The following is a 26,655-nucleotide window of genomic DNA, read 5'->3' as shown; positions in this document are numbered from 1 at the left end:
CTGTATGGAACGGAGACCTGGTCAAATAACATGAAGCACATTAAAAAATTACAAGCTCTAGAGATGGACTTTTGGAGAAGATCGGCAAGAATCTCCAGGACAGAAAAGATAAGGAACACCGTAGTAATAAGGAGAATGGAAATAACAGAAAGAATATGTGACGTAATGGATAGGAAGAAATTACAGTAGTACGGGAATGTACGACGAATGGAGAAAACCAGAATACCAAAATTGATACTGGAGTGGGAACCGGAGGGGAGAAGAAGAAGAGGACGCCCTATGATCACCTGGATCCAAAATGTACAGCATACAATGAGGAGAATGGGCGCAGAGGAAGAAGACACACAAGATCGAAACACCTGGAGAAATATTTTGAGAATATAGTTTAAGAACGGTTATTGTTTGTATTGTAATTTCCAAGTAAATTATTATGTTGGAGATAAGCCTCTGTAACGAGGAAAAGCTCAAAATAATAAATAGATCCATCTTCAACAGCGCAATCGTTCTTCAATGACTTGCATGAAATTATGGTCTCTTGCAACAATCCATCGGAGAAGCTCAAGAAAGTTCTTGGAGAAGTACACAACACACCCAGTTCCAAATGAATCTTACATTAAGGAAGAATTACGCTGATGGGAAAAAAATCGCAACACCAAGAAAGAGTATGTGACATAAACGAAAGTAGGCAGGCGTGTTTCTAACACTGAAACATAAGGTCTATTCAGATTTTGCCCCAGTCGTGTATGAGTGAGCGTTAGTTACCTTTGAGATTGGACGTGGTAAATGGAAATGAGCGTTTGGCATCATTGGCCGGGAGGCCCTTTACGGGGCAGGTCCGGCCGCCTTGGTGCAGGTCTTTTACATTCCACACCACATTGGGCGACGTGCGCGCCGGGAGGGGATAAAATGATGATGAAGACAACACAACACTCAGTCCCTGAGGGGAGAAAATTCTCGGCCCAGCCGGGAATCGAACCCGGCCCCCTTAGGACCGCAGCCCGTCATGATGACCTTTTTTTCTTTTTTTTGCATTGAAACGGTACAGTAGTTTCCGCTCTATAAGCAGCAGGTTTCGCTGCTGGGTCGCACCGGGAAATAGAAACAGAGGCGGATCCGCAGTCAATTTTATTACTCGACGCGGCCGGCCGCGGGTGCTACAGAACCCATGTGGACGGGTGGGAAGAAATGTGTCAGGTTTCATAATTCGTATTTATATGTGTCGTGTATTATGCATTTCTTGTACGTGGATGTGAATCTGCACATGAACTTTCCGAATCCTCCTCACACCTTTCCGTAAAGCGTGGCCAAATCTTTGTTGGGAAGTAGTTCTGTAGTATAGTAGTGCCAACCTTACTCCTGGCTAGGGGATTAGAGAAACTGCACAGGCAGGTAAAAGTCAAAGACTTTCCAGTGTCACAAGATTTGGGGTGGAGAGGTTGGTTACGGCCAAGTGGGTCGACCACCCTCTCCTCCGGGGCCCAGTAAGACCTCCGGGTGCCCGCCATATTCTAGGAGGGTTACAGTAGACGGTAAGTCAGCAGACGTGCCCTCAGTGCGTCTGTCTCAATGTTCACGCATGGAAGAGAGGTATTTGAATATTTGTACTGATTCTTTTATTACCATCTTCGGATTGTGTAAGGTAATGAATGTGCTCGTTTAATTCCCCCTGTGATAATGTATCTGGTCCCCAGTTTGCCCGTTATCCTCCTCACATAGTGAATGTCCTATGTAAAAATGTTGGGAGACTTTGGTGGTATACATTTGGCCAACGCAAATCCGTCTTACCCGCAGAAATGTCCGTGCAGATTAGTATATAATACACCCGAGCTATAAGTTGTAAAATTGTAATATCTGTAAACCGAAACAATTGCTGCTATCGCTGTAAAGTCGAGTGATAATGTTTAAAATAAGTAGGAAATCAACTATCATCAATCTTTAACATACCTTAAAAATCACAAAGAAGTCAAGTTAAAGGAATTTATTTAAAATAAAAGTTATAGAATGCCGGGGCCCACACATCAGCGAGTGAGCCCTCCAGCCCCTTGCCTAGTGTCGTACAGAAAGGACACGCTCCCTAGGAAGCGCTCTCAAGCACCTCTCCCCAGTTATCCGATGCGCAATTTTGATTCAGGGCTTGACGACATCAACTTCCATCTGGAGTTCCTAGGCAAGGAGGTAAGACGATAAACTTTCAGCATCTGCTCGGGGCGGACGTCGTAAGACAGACGTTTAAGTTCGTAGTTGATCGGTTAACTCAGTATTTTTATAACAGAGGGCAGCTAACCCTCTGACCGAACACGCTGAGCTACCGTGCCGGCTAGGATCTTTTTTTTTAAATATAATTTTGTCATTTTTGTTCGTTTTCGTTCGTTGCATATGCTCGGGGCGAACGTCGTAAGTCATCCGTTAAAGTTCGTCGTTGATCGGTTAGTTCAGTTTTTTTTTTTTTTTTTATTACAGAGGGCGAGCAGCCCTCTGATCGAACACGCTGAGCTACCGTGCCGGCTGACCCAGCCGGGAATCGAAACCGCGCCCCTTAGGACGGCAGCCCGTCACGATGGCCATTCAGCTGTCGGGGCCGACATTGGACGTGGTGAGCTGATGTTAACGAAGAATGTCTTTAAGGCGACAAAAGACGCCATTATAGACACCTCCAGGCCTACGAGAAGTTGGCCGGCCGCTGTGCCCGAGCGGTTCTAGGCGCTTCAGTCTGGAACCGCTACGGTCGCAGGTTCGAATCCTGCTTCGGGCATGGATGTGTGTGATGTCCTTAGGTTAGTTAGGTTTAAGTAGTCCTTAATTCTAGTGGACTGATGACAGATGTTAAGCCCCATAGTGCTCAGAGCCATTTTGAAACTACGAGGAGTTGGATGTTCCTTTCGCAACACAACGGAGAGGCTTGGCAGCAATCTAGCCACTGCACATGACTGCTGGAAGCGGTGGTCACGAGAATGTACGGTCACAAGAAGACCGGGCTCAAGATTGCCATGTCGCGCTACCGAGAGGGAACACCATCGTGTTCAGCGTAAAATTCTGGCGCTTCGTATTCCATCCGAGAAGTAATTTGAGCAACAGTTGTCACCACAGCGACAAAATGAACCGTTTACATCCGTTATTTCAAGGTTGACTTCGAGTCACAAGCCCTGTAGCATGCATTCCACTCACCCCAAATCATCGCCATTTGCGATTTCAGTAGTGTCAAGCAAGATCTCTTGGGGCAAGTGGGTCAGGCTTGGTTCAAATGAGCTATGGGATTTAACTTCGGAGGTCATCAGTCCCCTAGAACTTACAATTACTTAAACCTAACTAACCTATAACCGCTCGGCCACCACGGCCGAATGAGGAGGGGGCAGGGTGGAGGTCTAGGGGCAGGGTGGAGGTCTATTGTATTTTCTGATGAGCGCTGTATCGGCCTCGGTGCCAGTGATGGGCCGGCCGGAGTGGCCGAGCGGTTCTAGGCGCTACAGTCTGGAACCGAGCAACCGCAACGGTCGCAGGTTCGAATACTGCCTCGGGCATGGATGTGTGTGATGTCCTTATGTTAGTTAGGTCTAATTAGTTCTAAGTTCTAGGCGACTGATGACCTCAGAAGTTAAGTCGCATAGTGCTCAGCGCCATTTGAACCATTCTTTTTTCCCAGTGATAGCATTGTGTTGGTTAGGAAGGGGCCAATTGAGGGCCTTCAACCAACGTATCTGCGTGCTAGACACACTGGAGGCAAGGTCCGGGGTGCGATTTCATATGACAGCAGAAGCTCTCACGTGGATATCCCAATCATCATGACTGCATATTTGTCAATCTGGCGTTAGACCTGTGCGCTGACATTCAAGAACAGCGTTCCAGAGATTGTTTTCCAACAAGATAACTCTCGCCTATATACTGCTATTGTAACCCAACATGCTCTACAGTGTGTCGACATGTTGTTTGGGCCTGCTCAACCTTCAAATCTGTCTCCAATCCAGCACAAATGAGACATTATCGGACGATACATCCAGTGTCATCCACAACAGCATTAGTCGTACCCGTACTGAGCAACCGCAACAGGCATGGAACTCCATCCCACAAGCAGGCATCCTGCAACTGTACAACACAATGCATGCACGTTCGCGAGGTTGCATTCTACAGTCTGACTGTTACACCGGTTATTAATGTACCAAATGGGTCAAATGGCTCTGAGCACTATGGGACTTAACATCTGAGGTCATTAGTCCCCTAGAACTTAGAACTACTTAAACCTAACTAACCTAACGACATCAACACACATCCATGCCCGAGGCAGGATTCGAACCTGAGACCGTAGCAGTCGCGTGGCTCCAGACTGAAACGCCTAGAACCGCTCGGCCACTGCGGCTGATTATTAATGTACCAGCTTTTCACATTTGCAATGGCTTACTTAGCTCTTACATTAATCTGTGATCTTGCAATGTTAATCACTTAAATATGTTACCTAGATAAATTTATTCCAGAAATTCCATTACTTGACAAACTATATTTTGGTGTTAAGATTTTTTCCGGTCTGTGTATTTATCAGCGTGCTACGAGAAGGAGCTCAACAAAATAAGAATTAGTGTTGTTGACAAATGGTCTGGGTGTCTATAGACAAAACCAGCGATGTGGGTGGGCGCTATAATTCAAATGTTGTTGGTGTTCTAAAAGTATACGGTCCTGGAGAAATGTTCCTCGTGACGTTTGAAGTTCCCGAGAGAGTAAAGAACGTAACAATCGTCATTTTGTTTGTCAACTCTACGAAACTACAATGGCAGGATGGTGTGAACAGAGAGAACATTTTCCTGCTAGTAAAAGATGGTGCTTTATACATGGCTAAAGCAGCCAACGGCCTTAAGATTCTCTACCCTAGTACAGTGTCCGGTATTTGCCCTGCACAAGCGATACACAAAGGTGCAATCATATTACCCCTTTACTGGTTAATTAATTTACTGTGACAAGAAATTCTACATGAAATCTCCGCTAAGAGTGCATAAATTCAAGGGACAGGCACCTTCACTGACCCTCCCCGTCGGCCTATTCTTACACTAAGGGATTTTTGGCTTAATACTGTTGAATATTACTGCACCAGCTATACCAAAATAAAAGACGATTTCTTGTTATCTTGACAGCGATGAATCAAGTGCTCTCAAAACTGTCTTTACTGATATCTTGTCTGGAAGCTAGGCATACACCAACGACTTCTTTTCAATGGTATCAAAAACCATCACACGATTGGACGCTATTGGTACTCAATTGTGTGACGCCCTGACTATCGTGCAGGATGTACAGCGTGGGTTGGGTCGAGCTTGTGGTCATGCGGCTGAATAAGCGAACAACAAATTACAAAGTGTTCTCCAGCTGAATCCTGGACATTAGTCACAGTGTTTCTGAAAATGCCACAAACAATGAACAAAATTTGGTCAAAGGTGACCTCGCGACCTTCAAATACGCTTCTGTGACGTCCTATGATGCGGAGAGGAGCTTTTCCACGCATAAAACTATCCTCGGCAACAACCGTAGTACTTTGAAAATGGAAAACCTGAGAATGCACCTTATGATCCAGTGCAAATCTTCAGAAATTGTAGACTGACAGAACGTGTTAACTTGTTTAAAATACATTAAACAAGCGGCTTGCGGTAGTAAAAACATGGTTTTATTGTAAGTATAGATGTTAATAACTGCAGTGCTTGGCCTTTGCCCGGAATGAATAATATCTGCCACACAAAATGATAGGTCCTGTGCCTTGTTGATACTCATAGCGCATGCAAGCCGCAAGGGAAACTACAATCGCTCGAAGGGCATATTTAAATTAGTGAGTGTCAATGGAATGCGAGGAATGAGCACATCTTCACCCGCGGGCTCTGTTACGTTCGGTAATTGATTCTTCACGGCCAGTCTTGTTCTGTTGCAGAGGTAACAACGGTAACTAATAAATAAAAAAGAGATTGCAACATTTTTTCTGGCAAATTCTCCAAGTGTTTGTTAGTCCCGCGACATAGTGAAGTCTGATGGTACTATCCTAACACGGATACTGCATCATGTATTTCTTTTGTTAGGCATATAATTTTTCATTTGTTTCACCCAACTTTGGGGATTTGAAGTAAATCTGCCAAGAACTTTGAAGTAATTCGGTCAAGTACTTTTCTAAATGTTTCGTAACAACGTTTCTCATTTATGTATATTTATATGTTGTGTATATTTAAAAATGTGTAGTATATGTCCACCCAAATGTTCATGTGATCGGGTGGCAATTTTAAAAAAACAGCCACAGAAATTTTTGGTAACAACCTTTCCCCTTCATGTTTTACGTGCATATACGTTTCAGGTCAGATTACGGAATCTTATGTAGACAGTTATCTTCCTCTTGTCTTGAAGGTAAAATGTGCAAAATTTCGTCAATATCGGAATAAAACTGTAGATTTGTGTGAATTACAAAAAACTGTACTTCCGTGTTTTTCTCCGGGAACAAGCTGATATTTCAAAAATAAGTTAATGAAGACTACAAAAAGTAAGTAGTGTAGTCATAATTTGTTCAGAAGTGAAATTTGTATAACAGTGTACAAACACTCAACAAGAATATTTTTAAATAAGCTTATATAAAGTAATACATTATCTTTTAAGGGCATAATTTATTTAAGTTTTAGGTTATAAATGCTCACATTTTTCGCTTTTTTTATGCCTTAAAATCCGGGAATTAATCACAATAAAATGATCGCCATAAAAAGATCTGCATCCAGAAGAAACCAACTGATCCATTGCAAACTGTGTGGGTATGTTGCCCATTCTAAGCTATGCCAATGATTACTTTTGCATGGTCGGCCGTGCACTCAGGGAGAGCGTGGGGGGGTGGGGGGTGGTCTTGACGTCGTGCCCAACGGTTGATATTAGAGGACCCCAAATGGATGTGCCAGCCAGTATGACAGCGGGTAGCGCCACTATAGCACCAACTGAACGTGAACTATCCCCAGGCGACATGTTCTACGGCATGTTGGCCAACCAGACGAGTAGAAAAGGGCCCACATCATGGGGTTGTGAGTGGCTGGTTGGTACTATCGTCGTACTCCGTGTCAAACCAGACCCACGAACACCACCATTCCCCATTCTTGCAGTCAGTACAGGAAGGCAAGCATGCACCACACGTTCGATCTGGAAATCCGACATACACAAGGAGGAACGCCCAACGGATTGTACACCATGCGCAAACAGATCCAGTGCAACGATAGGGTTCACTCAGATGCCTACCCTGCTTTCTATGCAAGTGTTAGTACCACTGGCAGGAAATTATACGACGAAAGGGCTCGCCACAATGAAAGCGCTAAGACGCCCTCCACTCACACCCACGCAGCAACTCGCCTGGCGGACATGGGGTCCTGCAGACTGAGAGAGGGTCACCTTTGTCGACGAATCCTGCATCTACCTCGAAGGCGACGAACACCCGGTCCCTGTCCAGAGGCGTAGTTGAGAACACCACAAAGAGTGGTTTATGGTCTCACATTGCTCGTCCCGGCACCTAGTGTGATGGCGTGCGAAGCCATGTCCTATGGTGATCATTCATCGTTAGTATATCTAACGGGTACGGTGATTCCTGCATGGTAAGTGGAAGTGCTCCTGAAATCGGTGGCTCGCCGTTTGTTCTATTTCAACAGGACCAACCGCTGTCACCTCCCGAGTGTACCATTCAGCTCTGGATTCTCTACCCGGCTCCCCTATCGAGAATATGTGGTATGCCATGAAGTGCGTCATCGTAACTCCATCTCCTCCTAGCAATCTGCGGGAATTACGTGCTCAAGGACAAGCAGAGGCGAGTACCACAGTATTACATACGAGTCCTGAACAACTCCATGCTGCAATGTCTGAACGCTTGTATTCACAACCATAAAAGCCTGACGCCGTATTAAGACGTACGTTTTGTGGCCAGTAGCCCAATAAAGCTGCAAGTCTAGTCATTTCCTATTTATGGTGTCATCTACCTGTCTACTAATGACGATCTTAGTTCACCTTGTCCCTCTGGATGGCGCTCTTTTTATGACGATCAGTGTAAAAAATGTTTAGTTCACCACCCACATTACGACAAGTACATGTGGGCTACCTAACGAACGCAAGTATGCACTAATGTGGCAATAATTCCCGTCATAGCCAACAAAATAAGGGAAAGTAGTAACTGAAAGTAATAGCCACATCAATAAAAGTTTTGCATCACCTCGGTTCCGCGCGACTGCTACGGTCGCAGGTTCGAATCCTGCCTCGGGCATGGATGTGTGTGATGTCCTTAGGTTAGTTAGGTTTAATTAGTTCTAAGTTCTAGGCGACTGATGACAACAGATGTTAAGTCGCATAGTGCTCAGAGCCATTTGAACCATTTGAACCTCGGTTCCGAGAGTTCCGGAAGCTCTACAGAAAATTGGAATAGAGATCAAAAAAAAAAAAAAAATTCTGCCCTTTTTATTGTTTGTGAAAACCACATATTTCATATTGTACACCGTACAGCGAGACCTTCAGAGGTGGTGGTCCTGATTTCTGTACACACCAGTACCTCTAATACCCAGTAGCACGTCCTCTTGCACTGATGTGTGCATGTATTCGTCGTGGCCTACTATCCACAAGTTCATCAAGGCACTGTTGATCCAGATTGTCCCACCTCTCAACAGCGATTCTTCGTAGATCCCTCACAGTGGCTGATGGGTCACGTCGTCCATAAACAGCCCTTTTCAATCCTTCCCAGGCATGTTTGATAGGGTTCATGTCTGGAGAATATGCTGGCCACTCTATTCGAGCGATGTCGTTATTCTGAAGAAAGTCATTCATAAGATGTACACGATGGGGGCGCGAATTGTCACCCATGAAGACGAATGCCTGGCCAATATCCTGCCGACAAGGTTGTAATGTACAGCCGTTATGGCGCCTTCCATGACCACCAGCGACGTACGTCGACCCCACATAATGCCACCCCAAAACAGCAGGGAATGTCCACCTTGCTGAACTCGCTGGACAGTGGTCTAAGACGTTCAGCCTGACCGGGTTGCCTCGAAACACATCTCCGACGATTGTCTGGTTGAAGACATATGCGACACTCATCGGTGAAGAGAACGTGATGCCAATCCTGAGTGGTCCATCTGGCACGTTGTTGGGCTCATCTGTACCGCGCTGCATGGTGTCGTTGTTGCAAAAATGGGCCTCGCCATGGACGCCGGGAGTGAAGTTGAGCATCATGCAACCTATTGTACACAGTTTGAGTCGTAACACGATATTCTGTGGGTGCATGAAAAGTATTATTGAACATGGTAGCGTTTCTATCAGGGTTCTACCGAGCCATAATACGTAGGTAGCGGTCATCCACTGCAGTAGTAGCCCTTGGGCGGCCTGAGCGAGGCATGTCTTCGACAGTTCCTGTCTCTAAGTATCTCCTCCACGTCCGTACAACATCGCTTTGGTACATTCTGAGACACCGGGACACTTTCCTTGTTGAACAAGCACAAAGTAACAATGCGACCGCAATCGAACCGCGGTATTGACCGTCGATGCGCGGTTGAACTACAGACAACTCGAGCCGTGTACCTCCTTCCTGGTGGAATGACTGGAACTGATAGGCCATTGGACCACCTCCATCTAATAGACGCTGCTCATGCATGGTTGTTTACATCTTTGAGCGGGTTTAGTGACATATCTAAACAGTCAAAGGGACTGTATCTGTGATACAATATCCACAGTCAACGTCTATCTTTAGGAGTTTTGGGACTGGGGTGATGTAAAACTTTTTTTGATGTGTGTCTTTAACTGTGGGAGGTAAGCTGATGGGGAATGTCACCAGGTGATTTGGACATGGTAGGTCCACGTGTTATTGAACAAAAAATCTAATAATTTTAGCACAAGGAGAGTATACTTACGCTTACAGAAGATCTCGTTCTGGGCCTCGTAGACTGTGGTGGACTCCAGCGGTTTGCGGCACTGCCGGCAGGTGAAGCAGCACGTGTGGAAGACGGTGCCCGCCGCCAGCACCAGCTCTGCGTGGTACACCTGCCTGCCTGCGAGCACCGCAAACACTGTCAAGCTGACGGCGATGGGCTTCAGTTTGTATCTGGGCGCTATCGTCGAGTAAAAAGTAAATTGCGGTACTAGCCATCAGCTTTCAACAGCGCTGTACTGGGACAGCCGACAGAAGCATGGCGACTATGACCTTTTATGATTAGTGATACTCGGAATCACAAACAACATATGCAGTTCTAAGCTTTTTCAGCACAAAGTAGGTCTAATTAAAACTACGAGAGGTGTTCAATAGTAATACAACACATTTTTTTCTCAAAGCAGATTGGTTTTATTCAGGATTCCAGTACACTATATTGTTTCCTGTTGCTTTTGCTACAAAATTGTATTTTTCAACATAATCTCCGTTCAATGCAACGGCCTTACGCAACTTTGCTGGGAAAGCCTGTATGCCCACATGAAACCACTCTGATGGTCGACGTCACAGCCAACGTGTTGCTGCATCAGTACCGTATCGACTCGTGCTACACGTTGTGTTTAGATTGCATTGGTTTTCCTTTTCTTCCCCTGACATGTTTGTTTGATATGTTGTCTGTCATTAAGTGGCTGCTTGGTTGTCTTTTCCCTCTGCTACCGATATCTGCGTTTTTGCTTCCGGGAAACTGCTATGGAGGAAGTGAGATCTTTGACCGGTTGTAACTTCGTGAGGTGGCTCGGAAGTAGGAGGGTTGCGCGCAGAGAGTGTGGTGGACACGGGAGGGCAGTGTGTGGCTCTCCAGCGCGAAGCAGGGGTGGTCGGTTGTACCGAGTCGCCACGTGATGTATGTCGGTGGTGTGTAACGAGCGGGTCGAGTTGATGGAAGCGCTCCCCGCGTGTTGGTTGTATACAGAATCGCCCCACGAGCAGTTGCTGTTCATTTCGCCTTGGTGGGGCATTAACAAGCTTCTTTAAATCCTCCGTTTCAACACTGGATTTAAAAAGGAGACACCTAACATGTAGGAGCGGTCACTACCTGTCAACGTTGCAGAGAAGACGTGAACTCCGGTGACAGAGCGTGTTGTCGCGTGACCGTGGCGTGTTGGGTACGTTGGCGACGCGTGCGCAGTCGGATGTGTGGATCCTTGCCATCGGAGGTCGTGTACTGCCTGTACGAGCATAATTGCAAGTTAAGTTCGTGGAAGTTTTAATCATTAAGTAATAATTTTGGGTAACCAGTGTCTCTTCTGCCTTGTGGCCTCCGGCGACTGGGTTTCCTGTCCCTGGCACCGGTGTAATTGAAGACAGTAATTTTTCCTGCCCCTCTCGTTACTGTCCGATGGGAGGTGTAGTTTTGGCAGTTTAATTGTTTCGCTATTCTGTCGTGGGTTATGAGTAAATTCATGCTTCTTGTTGGTTGATCATGTGGTCGCTCATTCAGGACTGCGTGGTGTTATGTTTCCTTGCACGAGGTTAGCTCTAATTCTGTCAGCAAGTTAACCCATCGTATAACAAGTTTTCGCTGGCTAAAAGTCGGTGCAGTGACCAGCCTGAGAGTGGCAATTGTGTTTACGGGCGTATTTAAATTGGTCAGTATTCTGTCTAGCCTGAGCATCCCTGAGTGGGTGATTTGTGGCCGCCTTACACGGGTCCGTCATATCTGTTATGTTCTAATGATATTCCAGGACACTTTTGTTTAATTTTTTTTAAATTCCTCCAAGTTTGTAAATTCCTTTTATTGCCATTAATCGTGTGTTTGCTGAGACCTGTTTAATTTTTTTTTTTTTAATGGCGGTGTTGGCAGCTTCACTACCTCACCGTACGTTATTAACAAAGTTCTGTAGTTACATTAGTAGCCTGTTTACTAACGTTCTTTAAATTTTTTAAAAAATTGTTGTACTGCTATAAATTACTCTGATTGGCGTTAGCGGCGTGTTTTAAAAGATAGTTTATTGCCGTACTGCTAGCATCTGTGTTTTAAAAAAAAACTTTTAAATTGTTGTATTGCTACAAATTACTTGATTGCTGTTAGCGGCGTCTTTAAAAGGCTGTTTCTTGCCGTAGTGCTAGTTTCTGTAAGATACGAATAAAACATTTATGAAAATCTCAACTCGACAGTAAACTACTAGAAATTTGGCCCCATTTCCCAACTTGTGGTGTGGCTTATAGTAACCGTAACCACTGTGTGTGTCGCTTCCTATCATTCACATACTGCTTCCCGCAGAGTGCATCCTTCATTGGGCCAAACAGATGGAAATCTGTAAAGTGCAAAATCCAGGCTGTGGGGTGGACAAAGAAGAAGTTTCGTGAGTTCCTCTCGGGTGTGCAGACGTGTGTGATGTCCAGGTGAGCAGAAAGGTACTTGATTGTGATCTGTCGATCACCTCGAATGACAGTGTCTGCACATTCCAACGCAGCAGGAGCCACAACTGTGTGCAGCCATCCGACACACGGGAGACCGGACAGGTTTTGTTGCGATGATGACAGACGTCTCTCCCAACGACCGACCGTGCTTTTGATCACTACCAGGTCTCCGTAGACGTTTTGTTAGCGCCTACTAACACCTGCGATGCTCTGGTTTTCCGCCAAAACAAACTTAATGACAGATCTCTGCTTGGAACGCACCTCCATTACAGACGCCATTTTGAAGGCTACATATAGCACTGCCACCTGTCGGAACTACATGAAACTACAGGAGCTGACGCGGGAATATTCCACGATATCACAAAACAAATTCCGCATTTTCTTCACCGAAATTTCCCGAGAAACAAAAGTGTTACATTACTTATTGAATGCCACTCATATTATGGTCACTGACATAGCAATACGAGAAACAGTTCTTGGGAAAAAAATGCTTTAGAGCTGTAGTGTAGACCAAGACACACAGTACGAACTAAAAATAGTACATATAAACAAATCAAAGTCAGTATCAGAAAATACAAAACTTCCTGGCAGATTAAAACTGTGTGCCGGACCGAGACTCGAACTCGTGACCTTTGCCTTTCGCAAGCAAGTGCTCTACCAACTGAGCTACCCAAGCACGACTCACGCCCCATCCTCTGAGCTTCGCTTTTGCCAGTACCTCGTCTCCTGCCTTCCAAACTTTACAGAAGCTCTCCTGCGAACCTTGCAGAACTAGCACTCCTGAAAGAAAGGATATTGCGGAGACATGGCTTAGCCACAGCCTGGGGGATGTTTCCAGAATGAAATTTTCACTCTGCAGCGGAGTGAAAATCTCATTCTGGATCAGAAAATACACTAGATATAACTTCAGCTGTAGAGTCTCTTATCAAAAGTATCCACACAACACTATGTAATTTTGGAATCGACCACTATATGTCATGAGAGTAAACAGGTTGAGACTATTGTGTTATCAGTAGAGAAAGAGTACTAGCAGAATGGGTCGGAAGGACAGTTCAAAGACTTCGAATGTGGGCTATTCATTTGCTACAATCTGAGTAACAAGTCCGTTAAGGACATTTCAATCCTTCTAAAGCTACCAAAATCGACTGTTGGTGATATGATTGTGAAGTGGAGACGCGAAGTAACAACCACAAGTAATCCAAGACCAGGCAGACCTCATATACACATGGATGTGGACCGTGGATCAGTGAAGAGGGTGGTTGTAAACAACGGTTTGAAATCAGAGGAAGGAATCACTCTTGAGTTACAAACTGTTGTGAGCTGTCCAGCTAGCACATTGACTGTTCGTCAGTAGTTAAAAATATTGGGGTAAAATGGACGAGCAGCTCCTCATATGCCACACATTTCTATAGTCAGTTCTATGCGACACAAGAGGTGACGCTACTGCACAGTGAATGAGCATAAAACGAGTGTTTTGGATTGATAAATCACACTATATCCTATGGCAAAACGATATGAGGGTTTGGGTTTGGCGGACATTATATGCCATCATGTGTAGTGCCAACAATGAAGTACAGAGAAGATATAGTGTTAGGGTATGGGATGTTGTATTACTAAGCTGTTGTCTCCGCCCCCCCCCCCCCAATCCCCCCTGGGCCGGCCGCGGTGGCCGAGCGGTTCTACGCGCTTCAGTCCGGAACCGCGCGACCGCTACGCTCGCAGGTTCGAATCCTGCCTCGGGCATGGATGTGATGTGATATCCTTAGGTTAGTTACTTTTAAGTAGTTCTAAGTTACAGGGGACTGATGACCTCAGATGTTAAGACCCATAGTACTCAGAGCCATTTGATTTGATTGGTTATCCCCCTATTGCGCTTAGGAAACCGCTAAATTCGAAAAGAAATGAACACTTTTTACACCACTGTGTACCGCTTACAGTTGAGGGACGGTTTGGATGAGCATGAAAAGGCACCTTCTGATAAAGCAGCATCTGTGAGACAATGGTTTGTTCGTCAAATCGATGGGCTGCCCAGGGTCCAGACTTGAACCCAATGAAACAGTTTTACGATGAGTTATAATGTCCACTTCACTATAGACCCCAGCGTCCAACTTCACTACCTTCTCCGGTTTCGCTTTTTGAGGAAGAATGGCCTGCTGTCATGCCACAGATATTCCGACACTTCATTTAAAGTGTACTTAGCAGTTCAAGCTGTCGTAGAGTGGAAGTAAGGACACACCCCATATTTATGTCCACTAATAGGTGTCCGGATACTTTTTATCAGATAATGTATAGCTCAAGCGATCTTTGTAATAACTAAGTTCAGCTAAAACGTAAATATATTCCCACAAAGGATATACCCAGTTTTCGTATTCCCAGAATGCAAGGTGGGTAGGAGTAGGTTAATCTATCATGCTAGGTGCAGTATTTAACTAAATTCAAACGTATGTAGACACACTAGTTGAGGTACATGAAGTGGTGCTGAACACTTTTTTTTTTTTTTTTTTTTTTTTTTTTTGTAACCTTTGCCAACTGTATGTCGCAGTCACACACGCTGCATTTTCAGGGGTAGGAAATAAGATTAATTTTTTTCCAAAATTAATAGTATAGATAGGATCACTAACATCATCACCGATACAGGACATATGTTATTTTCTTACATGCAGTAGAGGCTAAAACAAAAGTTATGATTAAACCAACAGCAAAATCACAGCTAATAACGCTCTAAGTAAATGCAATTCAAAATACGCACCACGAAGTTACGTCATGGCAGCTGTTCACATTACGTCTCTGGTCCAAACCGACGATAGCATCGCAAATTCCTCTTCACCTCTTGGAATATGATCACATCACCAATGAGACTATAGTCTGCACGGCGAAAGAACAGCCTTGACACTTAAAGCGAGCTCGCCATAGCTGCTCCGCTCGTCTACTACGACACAAGAGCGCAACGCCATTTTGTTTACGTTTCCACAGCAACGCTCCACTGTTTCCACAGTTACACAGACGACTATTGTTGACGGACGCGCAGCTTCGGCACGACCAGCAAGCAAGCAGCCTTCTGTGCTCCTCAGTTGAAAACTGACCACAGCGCAGCCAGGTGTCAAGGCTCTTCTTTCACTGCAGGAACACTCCATCAAATGAAACATTTTCAAGGCATAACTCAAAACTTAAATCTACCAAAGACTCTCTTCTAGTCTTTCAAATCCCATAAAAGCTCTTCTCCACTTTCTGCAGAATTAGCACCGTTAAGAAACGTGACATGGTGGGAAACACATTTCTCCCAGTATGGCTGGTCCAGCAAGGTGTTAAGAAGTTCTTCTATGGGCTGCAAAACGAGTACCAGAAATGGCAGCCTTGAGTGAGGTGAGCTTAGATAAGTCTACTGATAGAAGAGGCACTGCGTTGAGGATCAGTATTCCAGTTGTGACTCGGCATATGGTTCAGTGTTTCAGGAGATCACCACATTTTGTACAACATTTATCGATGCTATCAAATTACATTGACGTTTTGGAAACAGTAGGACGTATATTATGACAATCACTCATACCTTTTTTGAATCTCAGAAGCAAAATGACAATTTTAAGTTACATATATAGTGATTTATCACTTTGGGTAAAAAATTCCGGAGTTAAAATAGCTCCACATTCAAATCTCTGGACAGGGCCTACTCAGGAGGAAACGTTACCAAGAAAAACTAAGCTGGCGTCCTATGCACCGGAGCGTGGATTGTTACACACTTTAATTAGGTTTCTAGGTTACATTTAAAAAAAGAAATGGGTAGGATGAATGAATGCGTGAAGTCGGTGACAGGATGAATAGTACTTCTGGTCAGGTGAATATAGGGTTATAAATACAAAATCAAACGGGGGTAATGCAGATGTAGGTAAAATAACGAATAAGACAATAGGAATGCGGGCAAGCTACTATCAGCAGCACAGTGAACGTGTTATGGTAGCCAAGATAGACACAAAGCGAACGCCTACTACAGTAGAACAAATGCCCGCTAGCTCCGCAAATGATGAAGAGATTGAAAGAATATATGATGAGATAAAAGAAATTACTCAGATAAGTAATGGAGAGGAAAATGTAACTGTGAGAGGTGACTGTAGGTGATAGTAGGAAGAGGAAGACAAGGAAAAGTAGTAGGAGAATATGGAAAGGGGAAAGAATGAAAGAAGGAGCCACCTGTTATCCTTTTGCACTGAGTACGATTTAATCATCGCTAACACTTGGTTTAAGAACGATGAAACGAAATTGTGTACTTAGATGAGACCAGGAGAGACTGGAAGGATTCAGACTGATTATATGATGGTAAAACAGAGATTTTGGAACTAGATTTTAAACTGTAAGACATCTCCAGGGATAGATGTGGACTCTGATTACAATTTATTGGGTTATGGACAAGTAGATTAAAACTGAAGAAACTGCAGAATGATAGGAAACGTTATTCAGTCTGTACACTGATCAAACAATACAGGTAGAAGAAATAAGAAATTTGAGGTATGCCGACGACACTACTTCTGTCAGAGACAGCAGAAGACTTGGAAGAGCAGTTGAACAGACAGTGTCTTGAAAGGAAAATAAAAGACAAACATCAACACAATCGAAAGAGGGATTATAGAAAGTAGTCGAATTAAATCAGCTGACACGGAGGGCATTAGATTTGGGAACGAGACTAAAAGAAGTAGTGGGCGAGTTTTACTGTTTGGGCAGCAAAATAAGTGATGATGGACGAGTAGATGATGATGATGTTCGGTTTGTGGGGCGCTCAACTGCGAGGTCATCAGCGCCCGTACAAAGTCTCAAACTTCACGCAGTCCAATTTAGGCACTTTCATGAATGATGATGAAATGATGAGAACAACACAAACACCAGTCCCCGGGCAGAGAGAATCCTCAATCCGGCCGGGAACCGAAACCAGGATCCCGTGATCCAGAGGCAGCAACGCTAGCCACTAGACGACGAACTGCGGACATGGACGAAGTAGATAGAATATAAAATATATCCTGGCAATTGCAAGAAAGTCGTTCCAGAAGAAGACATTTGTTAACATTGAATATAAATTTAAGTGTCAGGAAGTTTTTCTGAAGGGATTTTCTCGAGTGTATTCTTGTACGGTAGTGAAACATGAGCGATAAACAGTTCAGACAAAAAGAGAATAGAATCTTTCGAATTGTGGTGCTGCAGAATAATTCTGAATCAGACGGGCAGATCGAATAATAGGAGAGAAAATAAATGTATGGCACAACTACGCAGAAAACCGATCACAAAACAACAACATATACGTACGGACTTCAACAAGTAAGTTCCACATTATCATGGCAGCCCAAGTACGTTTTATTGGATGTTGAATTTCACTTCAAAAGGTTACTGCTTTTCTACATCCGTCGCCAATTTTCTGTAAACAAAGGTAGGAACGTTCTACCAACAATTCTAATCCTCGACGATAGAAATCCTCTATTCGGTCACGGAGCCATTCGAGAAACACTGAATGAGCGTCCTCGTCGTTGGAAAGTCTCTTTCCTTCAGATGTTTTCAGCTTGCCAAAAAATATAGAAATTGCATGGTGCCAAGACCTATACTATAAAGTGGATCAGCTGCATCCACGTCTATGCAGGCGTTGTGAAATTATTAGCACCATTTCATTACAGCTGGAAGCGACATAACATTTGATCCACATACCGGCAGAATTTCACGATGAGGCTGTGTGCAATTTAGAGGTATTACCCACAAGAATCGTCTTGTCCCGCTTACATCAACTTTGGAGTACGTTTCCAGTTGATGCACCATTTCACTCGCACGCTATGGTGCGTCTGTTATCCTCACTGCAGGAAAACTACACTGATCAGCCATAATATTATGACCACAGACGTACTGACGATATACATTCCTGGAAATTGGAAAAAGAACACCGTGAATTCATTGTCACAGGAAGGGGAAACTTTATTGACACATTCCTGGGGTCAGATACATCACATGATCACACTGACAGAAACACAGGCACATAGACACAGGCAACAGAGCATGCACAATGTCGGCACTAGTTCAATGTATATCCACCTTTCGCAGCAATGCAGGCTGCTATTCTCCCATGGAGACGATCGTAGAGATGCTGGATGTAGTCCTGTGGAACGGCTTGCCATGCCATTTCCACCTGGCGCCTCAGTTGGACCAGCGTTCGTGCTGGACGTGCAGACCGCGTGAGACGACGCTTCATCCAGTCCCAAACATGCTTAATGGGGAACAGATCCGGAGATCTTGCTGGCCAGGGTAGTTGACTTACACCTTCTAGAGCACGTTGGGTGGCACGGGATACATGCGGACGTGCATTGTCCTGTTGGAACAGCAAGTTCCCTTGCCGGTCTAGGCATGGTAGAACGATGGGTTCGATGACGGTTTGGATGTACCGTGCACTATTCAGTGTCCCCTCGACGATCACCAGAGGTGTACGGCCAGTGTAGGAGATCGCTCCCCACACCATGATACCGGGTGTTGGCCCTGTGTGCCTCGGTCGTATGCAGTCCTCATTGTGGCGCTCACCTGCACGGCGCCAAACACGCATACGACCATCATTGGCACCAAGGCAGAAGCGACTCTCATCGCTGAAGACGACACGTCTCCATTCGTCCCTCCATTCACGCCTGTCGCGACACCACTGGAGGTGGGCTGCACGATGTTGGGGCGTGAGCGGAAGACGGCCTAACGGTGTGCGGGACCGTAGCCCAGGTTCATGGAGACGGTTGCGAATGGTCCTCGCCGATACCCCAGGAGCAACAGTGTCCCTAATTTGCTGGGAAGTGGCGGTGCGGTCCCCTACGGCACTGCGTAGGATCCTACGGTCTTGGCGTGCATCCGTGCGTCGCTGCGGTCCGGTCCCAGGTCGACGGGCACGTGCACCTTCCGCCGACCACTGGCGACAACATCGATGTATTGTGGAGACCTGACGCCCCACGTGTTGAGCAATTCGGCGGTACGTCCACCCGGCCTCCCGCATGCCCACTATACGCCCTCGCTCAATGTCCGTCAACTGCACATACGGTTCACGTCCACGCTGTCGCGACATGCTACCAGTGTTAAAGACTGCGATGGAGCTCCGTATGCCACAGCAAACTGGCTGACACTGACGGCGGCGGTGCACAAATGCTGCGCAGCTAGCGCCATTCGACGGCCAACACCGCGGTTCCTGGTGTGTCCGCTGTGCTGTGCGTGTGATCATTGCTTGTACAGCCCTCTCGCAGTGTCCGGAGCAAGTATGGTGGGTCTGACACACCGGTGTCAATGTGTTCTTTTTTCCATTTCCAGGCGTGTAAATACGTCCAGTTGACAGCAGCGTCACCTGGCGGTGAATGACTGCTGGTCACATGCAAGCACAGTGCATGTGGCATCAGTAAGCGTGTTGTCCCTGTGTAGAATGGGGAAGGTACACGATCTATCTGAGTTTGACCGAGGGCAGATTGTGATGGCCCAGAGGCATGGCACAGCATTTCGGAACCTGCACGACTTATCGGGTGTTTGAGGAGTGACGTGGTGAGTGTCATCAACAAGTGGCGAAACCAAGGTAAAACCACGCCAGACATCTAGGGGTTGGGAGGCCACCGTCTGTCGTAGGCTGGGGAGACTGGTAATACAGGAGTGGCGGCGAAATGCAGCGGAACTAACATCAAACTTAAATGCTTGGCAGGGTACGAGTGGGTCTGAACACTTAGTGCACTGGACAATCCTAACGATCTGCAGCCGAGGATCCATGCACGTTAACACCATGATATCGGCAACTACGACTGAAATGGGCACGTGACCACTGGCACTGGACATTGGCGCAGTAGCAGAGCGTTGCATGGTCTGACAAATCCTGATAACTTCTTCAGCACGACGATGGGAGGACGCGAATCTGGCTCTAGGGAAAATCACGTGGGCAACCATGGGTCCAATGGAGGTCGTGTAAGGCACCATGATGGCCGGGGAGTATCGTACACTGAGTACATACCACGTACACCCGTTCATAACGATCATGTTTGCTAACGGTTGTGGCATTTTTCAACAAGATTATGCGCCGTCTCACAAGGGCAGGAGTGTGATGGGTTGGTTCGAGGAACATAGCTGCGAGATCCAATTGATGAGCTGGTCCCGCAACTCGCCAGATCTAAACCCAGTTGAACACATCTGGGATATGATTATTGAACGTGGCATCAGAGCTCATTGGAAGCCCCCCCCCCCCCCGCCCCCTGTCCCGGCCCCCGGAATTTATGGATATTAGGTGACTTGTGAGTGCAGATATGGTGGAAACTCCCTCCAGCGTCCTGCCACGGCCTCATTGCCTCCATGCCACAACGAGTCGCCGCTGTTATCTATGGCAAAGGTGGACATACAGGCCATTAGACAGATGGTCATAATGTTCTGGCCGACCAGTGTATGTCTGCAGGAAGCCTGACAGTGAGCCACTCTTTTTGCGTAATGCACTTGGCGTCGGATGTAATGTGTAACTCACTTTCTGAAGTCCCTACAAATAATCTAAGGACTTGTAAAAACTTTCGTTACCAAATAAAGCTCAACCTTAACACTACTCCCCTAAACTACTATCGCGATAAATTTCAGTCATAATTTACTATTTAGGACTTCTAGTCCTTTTTTTTCTACGTTACTACGCCCAACGGTTTTAGGCGCTCTACTCGCTCTTTCCTATGGTGATTGTTATCTGATGAAAGTTATCATACACGTACTTGTTCTCAGGTTCGCCGATGACATTACAATTCTGTCAAAGATGGAAAAGTACCTGTAAGATATATTGTTGAACGGAATAGATAGTGTATAAAACAGGTTATAAGATTAATATCAACAATAAAACTAGGGTAATGGAATGTAGCCGAATTAAATCTGATGATGCTAACAGAGATTCTAAAGGAAATAGACGAGTTTCGGTATTTCGGCCACAAAACAACTGACAATGGCAAAAGCTAAGAGGCTTCCCTGAAAAACAGAAATATACTGCCTGACAAAAAAGAAGAGCACCCGCAAATGGAGGAGAATAACAAAATTAAAACATAATCGGTTAAGATGGTTTGGGATGTTATATCGGTGATTGAGGAGTGGAGTTACATCCACAAAGAACTTGGCAGTATGAGCCCAGTGAGGCGTTCTGTTTCTGAGGCTCGTTTACTGAAAGGGTTAAATGTTAGGACAACTTTCCTCTGAGACAAAGGTGGCGTTTCAAAGCGTTTTTCTAACACGGTAGTCAGTGACCTTTAGTGACCATCTAAGTTATTTTCTAAATGTGCGAAGCATGCAAGAATGCATAGAGCGCTTCCGTGCGTGGGCGTGGTATTTTGACTTGGGAATTACCGCTCTTCTAAACGAATGGTGCTCGAAAGACAGAGGCCTTACATCAGATTGCGGAGACGATGACTAGCTGGAAATGACGTTGGAGAAAAGTAACGGAACTGGAGACGGTCAACTGAAGCCGGCATATTCAATTAACTTCTGTGTGGTTTCTGATTCCTATCTATTGATCGACTGACTTTGAACTGTATTCCTGTTTGCTGTGCAGGTTACACAGGTCGACATGGATTCTGGGGTTTGCAAAGTAAGCGGTATTCCTTACTAATTTTGCACTGTAACCATATAAATGATATTCAGTTTTTTATCCATCACGCTCAGTTTTCTCTACACGGCTACCCCCTTCTCTCAACCCACTGTAGGCTGTTTACTATTTACTACTGGCTGCGACATCTATCTTATGTAGTGCAATTTACATAAATGTCGCAACATTTGTAGGATGTTAAAGAAGGGAAGAAAGAACTTCAAAGCCGACGTTCTATTATCGCCACAGAAATGAACAATTGAGTGAGAGCGAGTAGGAGAAGATGCTTACACGCGTTGTTTATTTGTGATTTTCATCGAAGCTGTTTTATAAATGTCAGGAACGCAGTGTGTGAATGGCCCATACAAATTTTGTTACATATGAGGAACTTATATGATAAGTACAAGACGTCGACAAGAGAGAGAATTTGTGTGGAAATCAAATTTTCTTTATTTCGGTATGATGTTCGGAGATCAGAACAAGTCATTTGTTCAATACACTGTGTGTCATACTAGTGTGCAGCAATTAAAGAAATTTAGTGAAGGTAAAATGAAGTGTTTGAACTTCGCTAGTCTCATGGTTGACGCGAACATAAGAGTCAAGTCCATTATTGTTACTTCTGTACGACGAAACTGGCGGGATACTACAAAAGGAACATGAACAAAATCGTGTACACGAGCTTGGATTCAGCGACTAGATCTGTCCTCCGTAGACAAGAGTTGCCAATCCCCTCTCCACCGACACTGACGAATACATTTGAATTCTCTGAACTGGAGGTAAGTCATGAAAATATCGAATCTGATTATTCCAAGTGTGACACCTATAGTAATCCAAAACCTCATACTCAAATTGAATTTACCAAATCAGTGAAAGACTTGGCACGGTCGAAAGACGTGGCACACCTTCTGGTATAAGGTCTCATAGTCAGTGAAAATAATTTATTTGTACATTGTACATCATATTCAATCACAGAAATGGTGATAAAACTTGAAGAATTTTTCGTTGAACAATGATGTTCTGCAAAGACAAAGCCAGATTAGTGACGAAACTGGGAGCTCAGAAGTATGACAGTCACCAACGAAGGTTATTTAGAGACACTTCAAAGGTAAGTATGAAAGCAGTAGTGCCACATATCTCTGAATGCGCTTGCCTATACTAGTTTCTTTGGCGCTTCAGTGTACTTTTGTTAGTGTTGTTCATGAATGAACGTTTGATGATCTTCCTTCAATGTGTCACTTCTCCTTCACAGGTGATACACAGGCAGTGGTCAGACTAGTTTATAACCCCCCTCCTCCCTCCTTCTACCAGAGCGGATTTTCCTCCCTTCCCCCCTGAGTCCCTGTACCCCCTCCTCAACTGTGTCCCTCCCACGTCCTTTCCTCCCCAGCCCTCTTCGATGCGCCCCTGCCCCTCTCCTCCCCGCCCTCCCATCTTCCTTTCTCCCTCATCTCCATGCCCCTGACAGATCCTGTGTTTTGCTCATCGTCATCAATATTTTGTTTGGTGCTGTTCTCCTATGCATCAAGAGCTGTGATTTTAATTGTGTACGGGACTTGTACATAGTGTTACTGTCAGTGATCGTTATATGCTATGCCGTCCATCGATACTTTTATGTTGCAGCCATACTTCACCTTGTATTCTTTTAATCGTCCCAGTGTGAAGTTTTTTTGTTCACAATACTTTTATTATTCGCCCTCTTCTTGTCTGTTCTCTCCCATTATGTTCCCGCTTTTTTATATTTTTGTCCGCCATATTTCCTCCTTTGTAATTTTAAATGTCTTCTGTTGTATCACTATTGTCTTTTGGCTGAAGAGCAGAGCATATGCTGCTGCCAGCCCGCCCTGGATGGGTAACTGAAGTACAATAAAGGAAAAAAAAAGCGGAGCTGTCATTTGTACTCAGGTGGTTCATGAAAAAAGGTTTTGTCACCATGGCCACATAACAGGGACTAACGAACTTTCAACGCAAAATAGTAGATGGAGTTAGACGCATGGGATATTCCATTTCGGAAATCGGTAGAGCGTTCAACATTCCGGGATCCACAGTGTCAAGAATGTGCCGAGAACATCAGTTTCAGGCATTCTCTCCCACCACAGACAACACTGTGGTCGACTGCAACGACCGAGAGCAGCGGCGTTTGGGAAGAGTTGTCAGTGCTAACAAACAAGTAACACTACGCGAAATGACAGCTGAAATCAATGTGGGACGTACGACGAACGTGTCCCTTAAGGCAAGGCGTCAAAATTTGCGTTAATGACCCATGACAACAGACGATCGACGCGATTGCCTTTGCTAACAGCACGACATCGCCTGCAGCACATCTCCTGGGTCCAAGATCATATCGGTTGATACCTAGATGACTGGAAAACCGTAGCCTGGTCAGATGAGTACCGGTTTCAGTTGGCAACAGCTGATGTTAGGGTTCGAGTGTGGCGTAGATCCTACGAGGTCATGGTTCCAGGTTGTTAGCAAGGCACTGTGCGAGCTGATGGTGGCTCCAAATGGTGTGGGCTTTGTTTACATGGAATGGACTGTGTCCTCTAGCCCAACTGAACTGATCATTGACTGCAAATAGCTATGTCGGTAACTTGGAGACCATTTCCTTTCATCATGACCATCATATTTCAAAACAACGATAGAATTTTTATCGCTGACAATGTGCCACTTTACCTGACCAGAGCTATTCGCTAGTGCTTTGAAGAACATTCTGGATAATTAATGCCTTCGAATATTTATGGGACATAATCGAGAGGTCAGTTTGTGCACAAGATCCTGCAGCGGCAACAGTTCTGAATTATGAACGGCTACAGAGGCACGTTCGGTGAATATTTCTGCAGGGGACTTCAATGACTTGTTGAACCTATGACACATCAAATTGCTCCCCGACGCTGGATAGCAGGGCCGACACGATATTAGGACAAGAATACACCAAATTTTATTAACTGTATATAGTTTTTTCCCAATATACATAATTGTGTTTATTCAGAACTGCCATCTTGGCTCTATAGGCTACTATCTGTCAAGCACGTATCCAGCAAACGAAGTCTGTCAAAAATCCACTCTTTTGGTACGTAAACATCTGCACTACCGGCACCACTTCTCTTTGAGGTCTTAAAAGAATGTTTTTCTCGTCTGTAAAGTTAATGCTAAGGCTTCCTTTTCCATTTAATTTCCTCCGCTGTTACTCTCGCTTCTGTTCGTTTAACATATGGCAAATTTCATTTAATTCCGTCTCACGTTTGCTTCTGCTACATAATCTTTACTTCTGCTGTCAGAAAGAGATTGCTTCTCTTCATAGAGTTCAATTAAAACAGTCACGTGTCCCGTGCACCAAGTCAGCATACTGTGCTTTCTTTCTTCTCGAAATATTTTGTCAGCACCCGCGGGAGATGAACGCTTCGACTTCTATATGTATCATTCGTCTAATAACGTAGCTATTTACTTACATGTTTCATTGGTGAGTTGAAAGATTATATTATCGAAATATTGTAGACGAGTCAGTTTATAGGATGTGTACACGTTATCCTCGGAACAGTGAAGCAAATTAAATCGCTTGATAAAAGCAAGTCTTCTGGTCCAAACTATATACCAATTAGGTTCCTTTCAGAGTATACTGACGCAATAGCTCCATACTTAACAATCATGTACAACTGCTCGCTCGACGAAAGATCCGTACCCAAAGACCGGAAAGTTGCACAGGTCACACCAATATTTAAGAAATGTGGTAAGAGTAATCCACTAAATTACAGGCCTATATCATTAACGTCGATATGCAGCTGGATTTTGGAACATATATTGTGTTTGAACATTATGAATTACCTCGAAGAAAGCGGTCTAGTGACACACAGTCAACACTAATTCGGAAAACACCGTTCTTGTGAAACACAACTAGCTCTTTGTGTCTGTGTGTGAAATCTTATGAGACTTAACTGCTAAGGTCATCAGTCCCTAAACTTACACACTACTTAATCTAAATTATCCTAAGGACAAACACAAAGACCCAAGCCCGAGGGAGGACTCGAACCTCCGCCGGGACCAGCCGCACAGTCCATGGCTGCAGCTTCCCAGACCGCTCGGCTAATCCCGAGGGGCACTAGCTCTTTATTCACATGAAGTGTTAAGTGCTGTTGACAAGGGATTTCAGACTGATACCGTATTTCTGGATTTCCGGAAGGCTTTCGACGCTGTACCAAACAAGAGGCTTGTAGTGAAGTTACGTGCTTACGGATATCGCCTCAGTTAAGTGACTGGATTCGTAATTTCCTGTCAGAGAGGTAGTAATAGACGGAGTCGTCGAGTCAAACAGATGTGATTTCTGGATTTCTGGCGTTCCCCAAGGTAGTGTTATAGGCCCTTTGCTGTTCCATATCTACACTCCTGGAAATTGAAATAAGAACACCGTGAATCCATTGTCCCAGGAAGGGGAAACTTTATTGACACATTCCTGGGGTCAGATACATCACATGATCACACTGACAGAACCACAGGCACATAGACACAGGCAACAGAGCACGCACAATGTCGGCACTAGTACAGTGTATATCCACCTTTCGCAGCAATGCAGACTGCTATTCTCCCATGGAGACGATCGTAGAGATGCTGGATGTAGTCCTGTGGAACGGCTTGCCATGCCATTTCCACCTGGCGCCTCAGTTGGACCAGCGTTCGTGCTGGATGTGCAGACCGCGTGAGACGACGCTTCATCCAGTCCCAAACATGCTCAATGGGGGACAGATCCGGAGATCTTGCTGGCCAGGGTAGTTGACTTACA

General features: G+C 45.0%; 1 protein-coding gene across 12 annotated transcripts in view; it reads right to left on the bottom strand.

Moving 5' to 3' along the window:
• LOC126284740 (uncharacterized) overlaps positions 1–26,655 on the bottom strand; it is a 624,884-nt gene that overhangs the window by 420,945 nt on the left and 177,284 nt on the right. For 7 of the 12 annotated variants that reach the window (XR_007551535.1, XR_007551537.1, XR_007551536.1 and 4 more), the window contains one exon: positions 9,873–10,010. Coding sequence is in view for 1 of the 12 variants with exons in the window: in XM_049983880.1 (XP_049839837.1) it covers positions 9,873–10,010 (138 nt within the window). In the remaining 11 variants the exon portion in view is untranslated. The remainder of the gene's footprint in view (positions 1–9,872; positions 10,011–26,655) is intronic. The other 5 variants (XR_007551545.1, XR_007551543.1, XR_007551541.1 and 2 more) reach the window with 1 other exon arrangement.

This window comes from Schistocerca gregaria, chromosome 8 (genome assembly GCF_023897955.1).
Source record: "Schistocerca gregaria isolate iqSchGreg1 chromosome 8, iqSchGreg1.2, whole genome shotgun sequence".
Lineage (NCBI taxonomy): Eukaryota > Metazoa > Arthropoda > Insecta > Orthoptera > Acrididae > Schistocerca > Schistocerca gregaria.
Note: the sequence above shows the minus strand (reverse complement) of the source record. Positions and strands in the feature narration are given on the sequence as shown.